Raw genomic sequence first — 12,393 nt, 5'->3', positions numbered from 1 at the left:
ACATGAAACATGTTACCCATGACAGCCGGACGCGGCAGCGATACAGTAAAACATTGTTCAATTTTATTAAAAGATGGCCGATTATCCGGTATAACGAGGACGCTGCGATCCATCGCTTTGCTGTAACAAATGCAGAATATTACAGTAATGGAGGTCGTGTAAGCTGAGGCGGGCAGAGCGCATTATAATGGTTATTAATAGTCGTAGACAGCTTTAATAACCTGCGGACGTCCAAAGCTGAGAGGCCGGAGGTCCCAGGCGGTGCTCGGGCTGGACGGCTCTGCAGACCGCTGCAGATAATCGGCAGGAGCCGGCGCGGCCCTCGAAACCCTCTGTAAAAGACACGAGAGACCACGATTTAGGTGAACGTGACAAATAACCTCCATAACTGTGATCATAACACGGCGGCCGGAGACGGCGAGGAAACAGTCACCTGCTCCGGAGGAGGGCAGCTCGGGGCGGAAACAGACATACTCCAGTCACAGCCAAAGCTGCATCCAGAATGATGCTACATGGAGAAAAGCACGAGCCCCTCACCCACCTCCAAACCTACAGCCATAGACAGTAATATGGAGCCGTCACATAGAGAAGTGCACAGAACAAGTCTCCTCCAGAGTCCAGTGGTGGCGGCTTTACACCACTCCATCCGACGCACGGCATTGTGCTTGGCGATGTACGGCTGCATGCAGCTGCTCGGCCATGAAGCTGTGGGGCGCAGGGTTTGTGCTGATATCAGAGGAGGTCTGGACTCTGCAGTTATGGGGTCAGAAGAGCGGTGGGGACTTTAATGCCCTCTACTCCTCAGCACTCAGCCCCCCCGCTCCGTAACATTACGGGGTCTCCACTTCGTTGCTGAGGTTCCTTCCACCCCTCAATCATATCACTCACATGTGATGGGGAAGATTCAGGAGGAAGAAATGTATTTTAAATACATAATAATTCTATTCCCTAACAGCAGCACAGATCTTACCAATGGAGAAACGTTATGCTAAGTAATGGCAGGACGTTCAATATACTGACTATAGGGTGTACATAGTGTCCAATTATATTTGAGCGCTGACTTGCAGGAGTATAACCGATATGGGCAACGATGCGGCACAGTCAGAAGCTGACACTTACAGAGTATTGCTGCTGCTGGTCATAGCCCTGGAAGTCCTGCTCAGGGAGGCGGTGGCCGTAATTCTGAGATTGCTGCCTTCCTGCAAAGTAACTGGAGGATCGACTGACAGGAGGAACGTCAGAGTAATAACTGCAATACAAGAGATGTTGTTACTCTACAGTGACTGCACCATCAGAACAGTGAGTGCAGCTCCGGAGTATAATTCAGGATGTAACTCAGGATCAGTACAGGATAAGTAATGTAATGTATGTACACAGTGACTGCACCAGTAGAATAGTGAGTGCAGCTCCGGAGTATAATCCAGGATGTAACTCAGGATCAGTAATGTAATGTATGTACACAGTGACTACACCAGCAGAATAGTGAGTGCAGCTCTGGAGTATAATACAGGATGTAACTCAGGATCAGTAATGTAATGTATGTACACAGTGTCTGCACCAGCAGAATAGTGAGTGCAGCTCTGGAGTATAATACAGGATGTAACTCAGGATCAGAAATGTAATGTATGTACACAGTGACTGCACCAGCAGAATAGTGAGTGCAGCTCTGGAGTATAATACAGGATGTAACTCAGGATCAGTACAGGATCAGTAATGTAATGTATGTACACAGTGACTGCACCAGCAGAATAGTGAGTGCAGCTCTGGAGTATAATACAGGATGTAACTCAGGATCAGTAATGTAATGTATGTACACAGTGACTCCACCAGCAGAATAGTGAGTGCAGCTCTGGAGTATAATACAGGATGTAACTCAGGATCAGTAATGTAATGCATGTACACAGTGACTGCACCAGCAGAATAGTGAGTGCAGCTCCGGAGTATAATTCAGGATGTAACTCAGGATCAGTATAGGATCAGTAATGTAATGTACAGTGCCTACAAGTAGTATTCAACCCCCTGCAGATTTAGCTGGTTTGATAAGATGCAAATAAGTTAGAGCCTTCAAACTGCAAACGAGAGTAGGATTTATGAACAGAAGCATAAATCTTACAAACCAAAAAGTTATGTTGCTCAGTTGAATTTTATTAAATTTTAAACATAAAAGTGTGGGTCAATTATTATTCAACCCCTATGTTTAATATTTTGTGGAATAACCCTTGTTTGCAATTACAGCTAATAATCGTCTTTTATAAGACCTGATCAGGCCGGCACAGGTCTGTGGAGTTATCTTGGCCCACTCCTCCATGCAGATCTTCTCCAAGTTATCTAGGTTCTTTGGGTGTCTCATGTGGACTTTATTCTTGAGCTCCTTCCACAAGTTTTCAATTGGGTTAAGGTCAGGAGACTGACTAGACCACTCCAACACCTTGACTTTTTCCCTCTTGAACCAGGCCTTGGTTTTCTTGGCTGTGTGCTTTGGGTCGTTGTCTTGTTGGAAGATGAAATTACGACCCATCTTAAGATCCTTGATGGAGGAGCGGAGGTTCTTGGCCAAAATCTCCAGATAGGCCATGCTATCCATCTTCCCATGGATGCGGACCAGATGGCCAGGCCCCTTGGCAGAGAAACAGCCCCACAGCATGATGCTGCCACCACCATGCTTGACTGTAGGGATGGTATGTTATGCACACGCCCAGGCTAAGCGGCGTGTGCGTGTGATTGGTAGTGATTCCACTGGACCGTGCCGGAGAGTGAATGCCTGGAGGGGCGTGACTAAGTATTCACCCGATCCGACCAGGGTCGCACGACGGCATACGACGCCAGTGCACCAAGGAGGAACCGAGCAGAGGGACCAGGTGCTACTCCAGGACAGACCCCGGACACGGCTGTTGACCCACACAGGGGAATACAGGAACAGGCTGGTAGGCTGGCACACAGACTGGTGGGTATAGGCAGGCACGACTGGTATGCAGGCAGGTATGCAGGCAGGGGGGTAAAGGCAAGCACAGCTAGAGTGCAGACAGGGAGGCACTAGCAGGTAGGAACACAGGCGGGATAGGACCCAGTACACACCGGGACTCAGGAACAATACAGGCAGAGGGTTACAGGCAAGCACAGCTAGAGTGCAGACAAGGCTGAGCAGGGAGGACAGGGCTCTGTTCACACGGAACAGACAGGAAGGGAAAGACAGAGCCAGATACTCACACAGTACTTGCAGAGACAACAAGCAGGAGTTAGGTACGAGTTCAGACTCTGCAGAAAAAGGAAGGGAACGGACATAGAGGCAAAACAGGTAAAGGACAGGAGAGAGTTCAGACTGGAACTGAGTGTACGGAGGAGACCGACACTGCAGAGGGATACAGGAGCGGGTCTGGGAATACGGCCCCCAGAGAGGCGGAACGAACAGGCAAGGAGCGTGTTCAGACAGGACAGACCAGACGCAGGAGCGGGTCTAGGAAATCGGCCACTAGAAGGCGGAACGAACAGGCAAGGAGCATGTTCAGACAGGACAGACCAGACACAGGAGCGGGTCTAGGAAATCGGCCACTAGAAGGCAAGAGGAACAGGCAAGGAGCGAGTTCAGACAGGTCAGACAAGATACAGGAACGGGTCTAGGTAATCGGCCCCTAGAAGGCAGGAGGGAAGAGACGGGACCTGGCACCTTTAGAGTGCAAGCACACACTGAAGGAAACACTATGCTCAGGCCGGGATAGAAGGGAGCTGCAGAGCTATATACCAAGAGACAGACAGCGATAGGCTGAGGACGCACAAGGGGTGTGACCCACAGCAGGTACAAAAGGCAGGAAGTGATCGGGCGCCGCCCTTAAGCAGCAGAAACAGACACAGACACAAACAGACAGCATGGAGGGAAGCCAGAGAGACATTCTGGACAGGAGATCAAGTGCGCCCTCTTGCACAGTGGGAGATGGACCACCATGCAAGGACGCCGCCAGGTATGTTACAGTACCTCCCCCCTTACGCCCCCTCTTCTTCAGGCCTGCCAGAATCTTCCGCAGGGAATTCGAGGACCAGTCGTTCACTGGGTTGGAGGGGGACAGAGACTTGAGGGTAATCTCTGCTTCGAGGTACATCTTGTCAGGCTCACAGGAAGAAATAAACGGGTTATCAGGTACATAATGAGGAAAAGTCGCTGTCTCTTTGTTATCTGGTGGTACCCCGGAGGATTCAGGAAACAACTGGAGGTCCTCCGCCGGGTCAGAAGAGTACTGAGGCTCAGAGAAAACATCTGCTTCAGAGTACACTAGGTCGGACTCACTGGAGGAAGCAGGCAAGGTATCAGGTACAGGAAATAGGAAAGTCTCTGTCCATTCACCACCAGGTGGCACCCCGAAGGGTTCTAAACACAACTGGAGGTCCTCCGCCTGGTCGGAGGGGTGTAGAGACTCGGGAGTAACTTCTGCTTCGGAGAACACTAGGTCGGACTCACTGGAGGAAGCAGGCGAGGTATCGGGTACCGAGTATAGGAAAGTCTCTGTCCATTCACCACCAGGTGGCACCCCGAAGGGTTCTGAACACAACTGGAGGTCCTCCGCCTGGTCGGAGGGGTGTAGAGACTCGGGAGTAACCTCTGCTTCGGAGTACACTAGGTTGGACTCACTGGACGAAGCGAGCGAGGTATCAGGTCCAGGATATAGGAAAGTCTCTGTCCATTCACCACCAGGTGGCACCCCGAAGGGTTCTAAACACAACTGGAGGTCCTCCGCCTGGTCGGAGGGGTGTAGAGACTCGGGAGTAACCTCTGCTTCGGAGTACACTAGGTTGGACTCACTGGACGAAGCGAGTGAGGTATCAGATCCAGGATATAGGAAAGTCTCTGTCCATTCACCACCAGGTGGCACCCCGAAGGGTTCAGGAGGTCTCAGGGAGGACAGACCCAGGCGTGACTGCTTGCCTCTAAGTCTAGCACGTCTGGACTGCCTCTTGAGGTTGGGAGAAGTATTCCGGAAAGCGTAGTCACCCTGTGAGGATTCTGGGTGGGCAGTAGTCTCATTGGGCTGGAGGACTATTGCGCTACCCACACACATTACCTGTCGGGGCTGCTCCGGGATATTGGGAAGTGAAGCTTCAGCAGGGGCTTCAGAGTTAGGGTCCTCGAAGACCATACGAAAGGCCACCAGGAAGGCCTGCAGGTCAAGGATGACAGGATCCCATGCTTCCCATAGGGGGGTGACCCATTTCAAGGCATCACCCGCTAGGTAGTCAATCATAAAGGCCACTTTAGCCCAATCGGAAGGAAAATAGAGAGGGTAGGCCTTAAAGTGTAGCATGCATTGCTCCACAAATGCACGACACTGTCTTGGATCCCCATAGTAACGTGGCGGATCCGCAGGAACGAGAGCTGATAGATCCATCTGGACGGGTGCGCAATTCGCCTGGAACTCAGCTAAAGGGAAAAAAAATATATTTGTTTATTTTAATGCATGTATTCGCTGGAAAAAACTTCTCAGAGAGCGAAGGCCGTGGGGCTCAACGGGAACCACGGCCTGAGCATGCTGTTATGCACACGCCCGGGCTAAGCGGCGTGTGCATGGGATTGATAGTGATTCCACTGGACCGTGCCGGAGAGTGAATGCCTGGAGGGGCGTGACTAAGTATTCACCCGATCCGACCAGGGTCGCACGACGGCATACGACGCCAGTGCACCAAGGAGGAACCGAGCAGAGGGACCAGGTGCTACTCCAGGACAGACCCCGGACACGGCTGTTGACCCACACAGGGGAATACAGGAACAGGCTGGTAGGCTGGCACACAGACTGGTGGGTATAGGCAGGCACAACTGGTATGCAGGCAGGTATGCAGGCAGGGGGGTAAAGGCAAGCACAGCTAGAGTGCAGACAGGGAGGCACTAGCAGGTAGGAACACAGGCGGGATAGGACCCAGTACACACCGGGACTCAGGAACAATACAGGCAGAGGGTTACAGGCAAGCACAGCTAGAGTGCAGACAAGGCTGAGCAGGGAGGACAGGGCTCTGTTCACACGGAACAGACAGGAAGGGAAAGACAGAGCCAGATACTCACACAGTACTTGCAGAGACAACAAGCAGGAGTTAGGTACGAGTTCAGACTCTGCAGAAAAAGGAAGGGAACGGACATAGAGGCAAAACAGGTAAAGGACAGGAGAGAGTTCAGACTGGAACTGAGTGTACGGAGGAGACCGACACTGCAGAGGGATACAGGAGCGGGTCTGGGAATACGGCCCCCAGAGAGGCGGAACGAACAGGCAAGGAGCGTGTTCAGACAGGACAGACCAGACGCAGGAGCGGGTCTAGGAAATCGGCCACTAGAAGGCGGAACGAACAGGCAAGGAGCATGTTCAGACAGGACAGACCAGACACAGGAGCGGGTCTAGGAAATCGGCCACTAGAAGGCAAGAGGAACAGGCAAGGAGCGAGTTCAGACAGGTCAGACAAGATACAGGAACGGGTCTAGGTAATCGGCCCCTAGAAGGCAGGAGGGAAGAGACGGGACCTGGCACCTTTAGAGTGCAAGCACACACTGAAGGAAACACTATGCTCAGGCCGGGATAGAAGGGAGCTGCAGAGCTATATACCAAGAGACAGACAGCGATAGGCTGAGGACGCACAAGGGGTGTGACCCACAGCAGGTACAAAAGGCAGGAAGTGATCGGGCGCCGCCCTTAAGCAGCAGAAACAGACACAGACACAAACAGACAGCATGGAGGGAAGCCAGAGAGACATTCTGGACAGGAGATCAAGTGCGCCCTCTTGCACAGTGGGAGATGGACCACCATGCAAGGACGCCGCCAGGTATGTTACATGGTATTCTTGGGGTCGTATGCAGTGCCATCCAGTCTCCAAACGTCACGTGTGTGGTTGGCACCAAAGATCTAGATCTTGGTCTCATCAGACCATAGAACCTTGAACGAGTCTGTCTCAGAGTCCTCCAAGTGATCATGAGCAAACTGTAGACGAGCCTTGACATGACGCTTTGAAAGTAAAGGTACCTTACGGGCTCGTCTGGAACGGAGACCATTGCGGTGGAATACGTTACTTATGGTATTGACTGAAACCAATGTCCCCACTGCCATGAGATCTTCCCGGAGCTCCTTCCTTGTTGTCCTTGGGTTAGCCTTGACTCTTCGGACAAGCCTGGCCTCGGCACGGGAGGACACTTTCAAAGGCTGTCCAGGCCGTGGAAGGCTAACAGTAGTTCCATAAGCCTTCCACTTACGGATGATGCTCCCAACAGTTGAGACAGGTAGGCCCAACTCCTTGGAAAGGGTTTTGTACCCCTTGCCAGCCTTGTGACCCTCCACGATCTTGTCTCTGATGGCCTTGGAATGCTCCTTTGTCTTTCCCATGTTAACCATGTCTGAGTTCACAAGTTTGGGGAGGGTCTTAAATAGTCAGAAAAGGCTGGCAAAAGAGATCTTTAATCCACACATGTGAAGCTCATTATTCTTGGTGCCTGAACTACTTCTTAATACTTTAGGGGGACCAAACAGAATTCTTGTGGTTTGAGGGGTTGAATAATAAATGACACTCTGAATTAACTTTTAACGTTTTAAAAAAAAATAAAAATAAATAATAAAAACAAAATTTGCTGCCGTGCATTTCCCACTTCCAGGCTGATCTACAGTACAAATGTCACAATGCCAAGTTAATTCCGCATGTGTCAACCAGCTAAATCTGCAGGGGGTTGAATACTACTTGTAGGCACTGTATGTACACAGTGACTGCACCAGCAGAGTAGTGAGTGCAGCTCTGGAGTATAATACAGGACGTAACTCAGGATCAGTAATGTAAAGTACAGGTGCATCTCACTAAATTAGAATATCATCAAAAAAGTGAATTTGATTATGGCTTACAGCCAATGAAAACACAAAAGTCATTATCTCAGTAAATTAGAATACTTTGTAACAACAGCTTGAAAAAATGGAGGGATCAGCCTGTGGCTCTGCTGAGGTGTTATGGAAGCCCAGGTGGCTTTGATAGCCGCCTTCAGCTCGTCTGCATTGTTGGGTCTGGTGTCTCTCATCTTCCTCTTGACAATACCCCATAGATTCTCTATAATAGATTCTCTATGGGGTTAAGGTCAGGTGAGTTTGCGGCCAATCAAGCTCAGTGATCCTGTTGTGTGTAAACCAGGTATTGGTACTTTTGGCCGTGTGGACAGGGGCCAAGTCCTGCTGGAGAATGACATTTCCATCTCCATAAAGCTTGTCGGCAGAGGGAAGCATGAAGTGCTGTAAAATGTCCTGGTAGACGGCGTCGCTGACTTTGGTCTTGATAAAACACAGTGGACCTCCACCAGCAGATGACATGGCCCCCCAAACCATCACTGATTGTGGAAACTTCACACTAGACCTCCAGCAGCTTGGATTGTGGCCTCTCCGCTCTTCCTCCAGACTCTGGGACCTTGTGGAGTGTGTCAGTGACTGCCTTCTGGACATCTGTCAACTCAGTAGTCTTCCCCATGATTGTGGAGCCTACTGAAACAGACTAAGGGACCTTTTTAAACGCTTAGGAAGCCTTTACAGGTGTTTTTTGTTAATTATTGCAATTTACTGAGATAATGACTTTTGTGTTTTCATTGGCTGTAAGCCATAATCATCAACATTAACAGAAATAAACACTTGGAATACGTAGATCACTCTGTGTGTAATGACTCTATATAATATAGGAGTTTCACTTTTTGTATTGAAGAACTGAAATAAATTAACTTTTAGATGATATTCTAATTTTGTGAGATGCACCTGTATGTACACAGTGATTGCACCAGAAGAATAGTGAGTGCAGCTCTGGAGTATAATACAGGATGTAGCTCAGGATCAGTACAGGATCAGTAATGTAATGTATGTACACAAAGAGTGCACCAGCAGAATAGTGAGTGCAGCTCTGGAGTGTGTGCCCACGATGCGTTTTTAATGCGTTTCTGCAGCGTTTTTGCAGCTGCGGAAACGCATTAAAAACGCTTGGTAGAAGGTCTGCTATGTCCCCCAATGATAATCCGCGTGTGCTGTGCACATGCTGCGGAAATTTCCACTGCGGATTATCATTGCGGAAAAAAACGCAGCACTACAAATTATTTTGCGGAAATGCTGCATTTCCGCCGCCATTGACTTGCATTAGAATGCGCCAATTCCGCAAGACTGCATCTGTACTGGCGTAATTGGCGCGTTCTAATGTGTGGATGGTACCCGGGTGTAGAGGACAGGAGACTCTCCTCCGGACCCAGGTACCATTAAAAAATCTGTAAAAAAAGAATAAAATAAAAAATAAATGAATATTTACCTTCCGGCGGCCCGCGCTGCGCTCCTACTTGCTTCCCAACACTTCGCAGTGGATTGAAGGACCTGCGCTGACGTCAGAGTCATGTGACGGGTCACGCGACGCTGAAGTCGGCAGGTCTTTCAATCCACCGCTGCCGGCAGCCGGGACCGAGCGAAACAAGACAGTGCGGGCCATCGGAGGGTAAGTATATATTTATTTTTTTATTTTTAACCACTCTCTCGGGTCACACTATATAAATCCATGCTGTTTGCATGGATTTATATAGTGTGACCTAGTTGTCAAGCACTTTCCAAGTGATGCTAAAATCGCCTGGAAAGCGCTTGTCAGTCCGCATGCGGAAATGTCAGTGGGTAACCGCTCCATTTCCGCATGTCAATGGCAGGAAAACGCATGTACAATCTGCATGTACAATCTGCATGTACAATCCGCATGTACAATCCGCATGTACAATCTGCATGTACAATCCGCATGTACAATCCGCATGTACAATCCGCATGTACAATGCGCATGCGTTTTTTTCTGCCAGGGAGATGCAGAAACGCTCAGGAAAAAATCCTGAGCATTTCTGCATCGTGGGCACATAGCCTAATACAGGATGTAACTCAGGATCAGTAATGTAATATATGTACACAGTGACTGCACCAGCAGAATAGTGAGTGCAGCTCTGGAGTATAATACAGGATGTAACTCAGGATCAGTAATGTAATATATGTACACAGTGACTGCACCAGCAGAATAGTGAGTGCAGCTCTGGAGTATAATACAGGAGGTAACTCAGGATCAGTAATGTAATATATGTACACAGTGACTGCACCAGCAGAATAGTGAGTGCAGCTCTGGAGTATAATACAGGATGTAACTCAGGATCAGTAATGTAATGTATGTACACAGTGACTGCACCAGCAGAATAGTGAGTGCAGCTCTGGAGTATAATACAGGATGTAACTCAGGATCAGTAATGTAATATATGTACACAGTGACTGCACCAGCAGAATAGTGAGTGCAGCTCTGGAGTATAATACAGGAGGTAACTCAGGATCAGTAATGTAATATATGTACACAGTGACTGCACCAGCAGAATAGTGAGTGCAGCTCTGGAGTACAATACAGGATGTAACTCAGGATCAGTAATGTAATATATGTACACAGTGACTGCACCAGCAGAATAGTGAGTGCAGCTCTGGAGTATAATACAGGATGTAACTCAGGATCAGTAATGTAATGTATGTACACAGTGACTCCACCAGCAGAATAGTGAGTGCAGCTCTGGAGTATAATACAGGATGTAACTCAGGATCAGTAATGTAATGTATGTACACAGTGACTGCACCAGCAGAATAGTGAGTGCAGCTCTGGAGTATAATACAGGATGTAACTCAGGATCAGTAATGTAATGTATGTACACAGTGACTCCACCAGCAGAATAGTGAGTGCAGCTCTGGAGTATAATACAGGATGTAACTCAGGATCAGTAATGTAATATATGTACACAGTGACTGCACCAGCAGAATAGTGAGTGCAGCTCTGGAGTATAATACAGGAGGTAACTCAGGATCAGTAATGTAATATATGTACACAGTGACTGCACCAGCAGAATAGTGAGTGCAGCTCTGGAGTATAATACAGGATGTAACTCAGGATCAGTAATGTAATGTATGTACACAGTGACTCCACCAGCAGAATAGTGAGTGCAGCTCTGGAGTATAATACAGGATGTAACTCAGGATCAGTAATGTAATATATGTACACAGTGACTGCACCAGCAGAATAGTGAGTGCAGCTCTGGAGTATAATACAGGAGGTAACTCAGGATCAGTAATGTAATATATGTACACAGTGACTGCACCAGCAGAATAGTGAGTGCAGCTCTGGAGTATAATACAGGATGTAACTCAGGATCAGTAATGTAATATATGTACACAGTGACTGCACCAGCAGAATAGTGAGTGCAGCTCTGGAGTATAATACAGGATGTAACTCAGGATCAGTAATGTAATGTATGTACACAGTGACTCCACCAGCAGAATAGTGAGTGCAGCTCTGGAGTATAATACAGGATGTAACTCAGGATCAGTAATGTAATGTATGTACACAGTGACTGCACCAGCAGAATAGTGAGTGCAGCTCTGGAGTATAATACAGGATATAACTCAGGATCAGTAATGTAATGTATGTACACAGTGACTGCACCAGCAGAATAGTGAGTGCAGCTCTGGAGTATAATACAGGAGGTAACTCAGGATCAGTAATGTAATATATGTACACAGTGACTGCACCAGCAGAATAGTGAGTGCAGCTCTGGAGTATAATACAGGATGTAACTCAGGATCAGTAATGTAATATATGTACACAGTGACTGCACCAGCAGAATAGTGAGTGCAGCTCTGGAGTATAATACAGGATGTAACTCAGGATCAGTAATGTAATATATGTACACAGTGACTGCACCAGCAGAATAGTGAGTGCAGCTCTGGAGTATAATACAGGATGTAACTCAGGATCAGTAATGTAATGTATGTACACAGTGACTGCACCAGCAGAATAGTGAGTGCAGCTCTGGAGTATAATACAGGATGTAACTCCGGATCAGTACAGGATCAGTAATGTAATGTATGTACACAGTGACTGCACCAGCAGAATAGTGAGTGCAGCTCTGGAGTATAATACAGGATGTAACTTCGGATCAGTACAGGATCAGTAATGTAATGTATGTACACAGTGACTGCACCAGCAGAATAGTGAGTGCAGCTCTGGAGTATAATACAGGATGTAACTCCGGATCAGTACAGGATCAGTAATGTAATATATGTACACAGTGACTGACCAGCAGAATAGTGAGTGCAGCTCTGGAGTATAATACAGGAGGTAACTCACGATCAGTAATGTAATATATGTACACAGTGACTGCACCAGCAGAATAGTGAGTGCAGCTCTGGAGTATAATACAGGATGTAACTCAGGATCAGTACAGGATCAGTAATGTAATGTATGTACACAGTGACTGCACCAGCAGAATAGTGAGTGCAGCTCTGGAGTATAATACAGGATGTAACTCCGGATCAGTACAGGATCAGTAATGTAATATATGTACACAGTGACTGACCAGCAGAATAG

The 12,393-nt window shown here is 48.1% G+C and overlaps 2 protein-coding genes across 7 annotated transcripts in view; one reads left to right on the top strand and one right to left on the bottom strand.

Annotated features, from left to right (window-relative positions):
* SATL1 (spermidine/spermine N1-acetyl transferase like 1) overlaps positions 1-12,393 on the top strand; it is a 70,897-nt gene that overhangs the window by 18,943 nt on the left and 39,561 nt on the right. The gene's annotated exons all lie outside the window — the stretch shown is intronic.
* Positions 42-12,393, bottom strand: part of LOC141155313 (uncharacterized) — a 30,364-nt gene continuing 18,012 nt past the window's right edge. The window contains exons 6-7 of the mRNA XM_073642165.1: positions 1,120-1,249; positions 42-332 (exon numbers count right to left, since the gene is read on the bottom strand). Of these exons, the coding sequence (XP_073498266.1) occupies positions 195-332; positions 1,120-1,249 (268 nt within the window). The 3' untranslated portion in view covers positions 42-194. The remainder of the gene's footprint in view (positions 333-1,119; positions 1,250-12,393) is intronic.

This window comes from Phyllobates terribilis, unplaced genomic scaffold, assembly GCF_046119375.1.
Source record: "Phyllobates terribilis strain yellow unplaced genomic scaffold, ASM4611937v1 Scaffold_7__3_contigs__length_470593459, whole genome shotgun sequence".
NCBI classification, from domain to species: domain Eukaryota; kingdom Metazoa; phylum Chordata; class Amphibia; order Anura; family Dendrobatidae; genus Phyllobates; species Phyllobates terribilis.
Note: the sequence above shows the minus strand (reverse complement) of the source record. Positions and strands in the feature narration are given on the sequence as shown.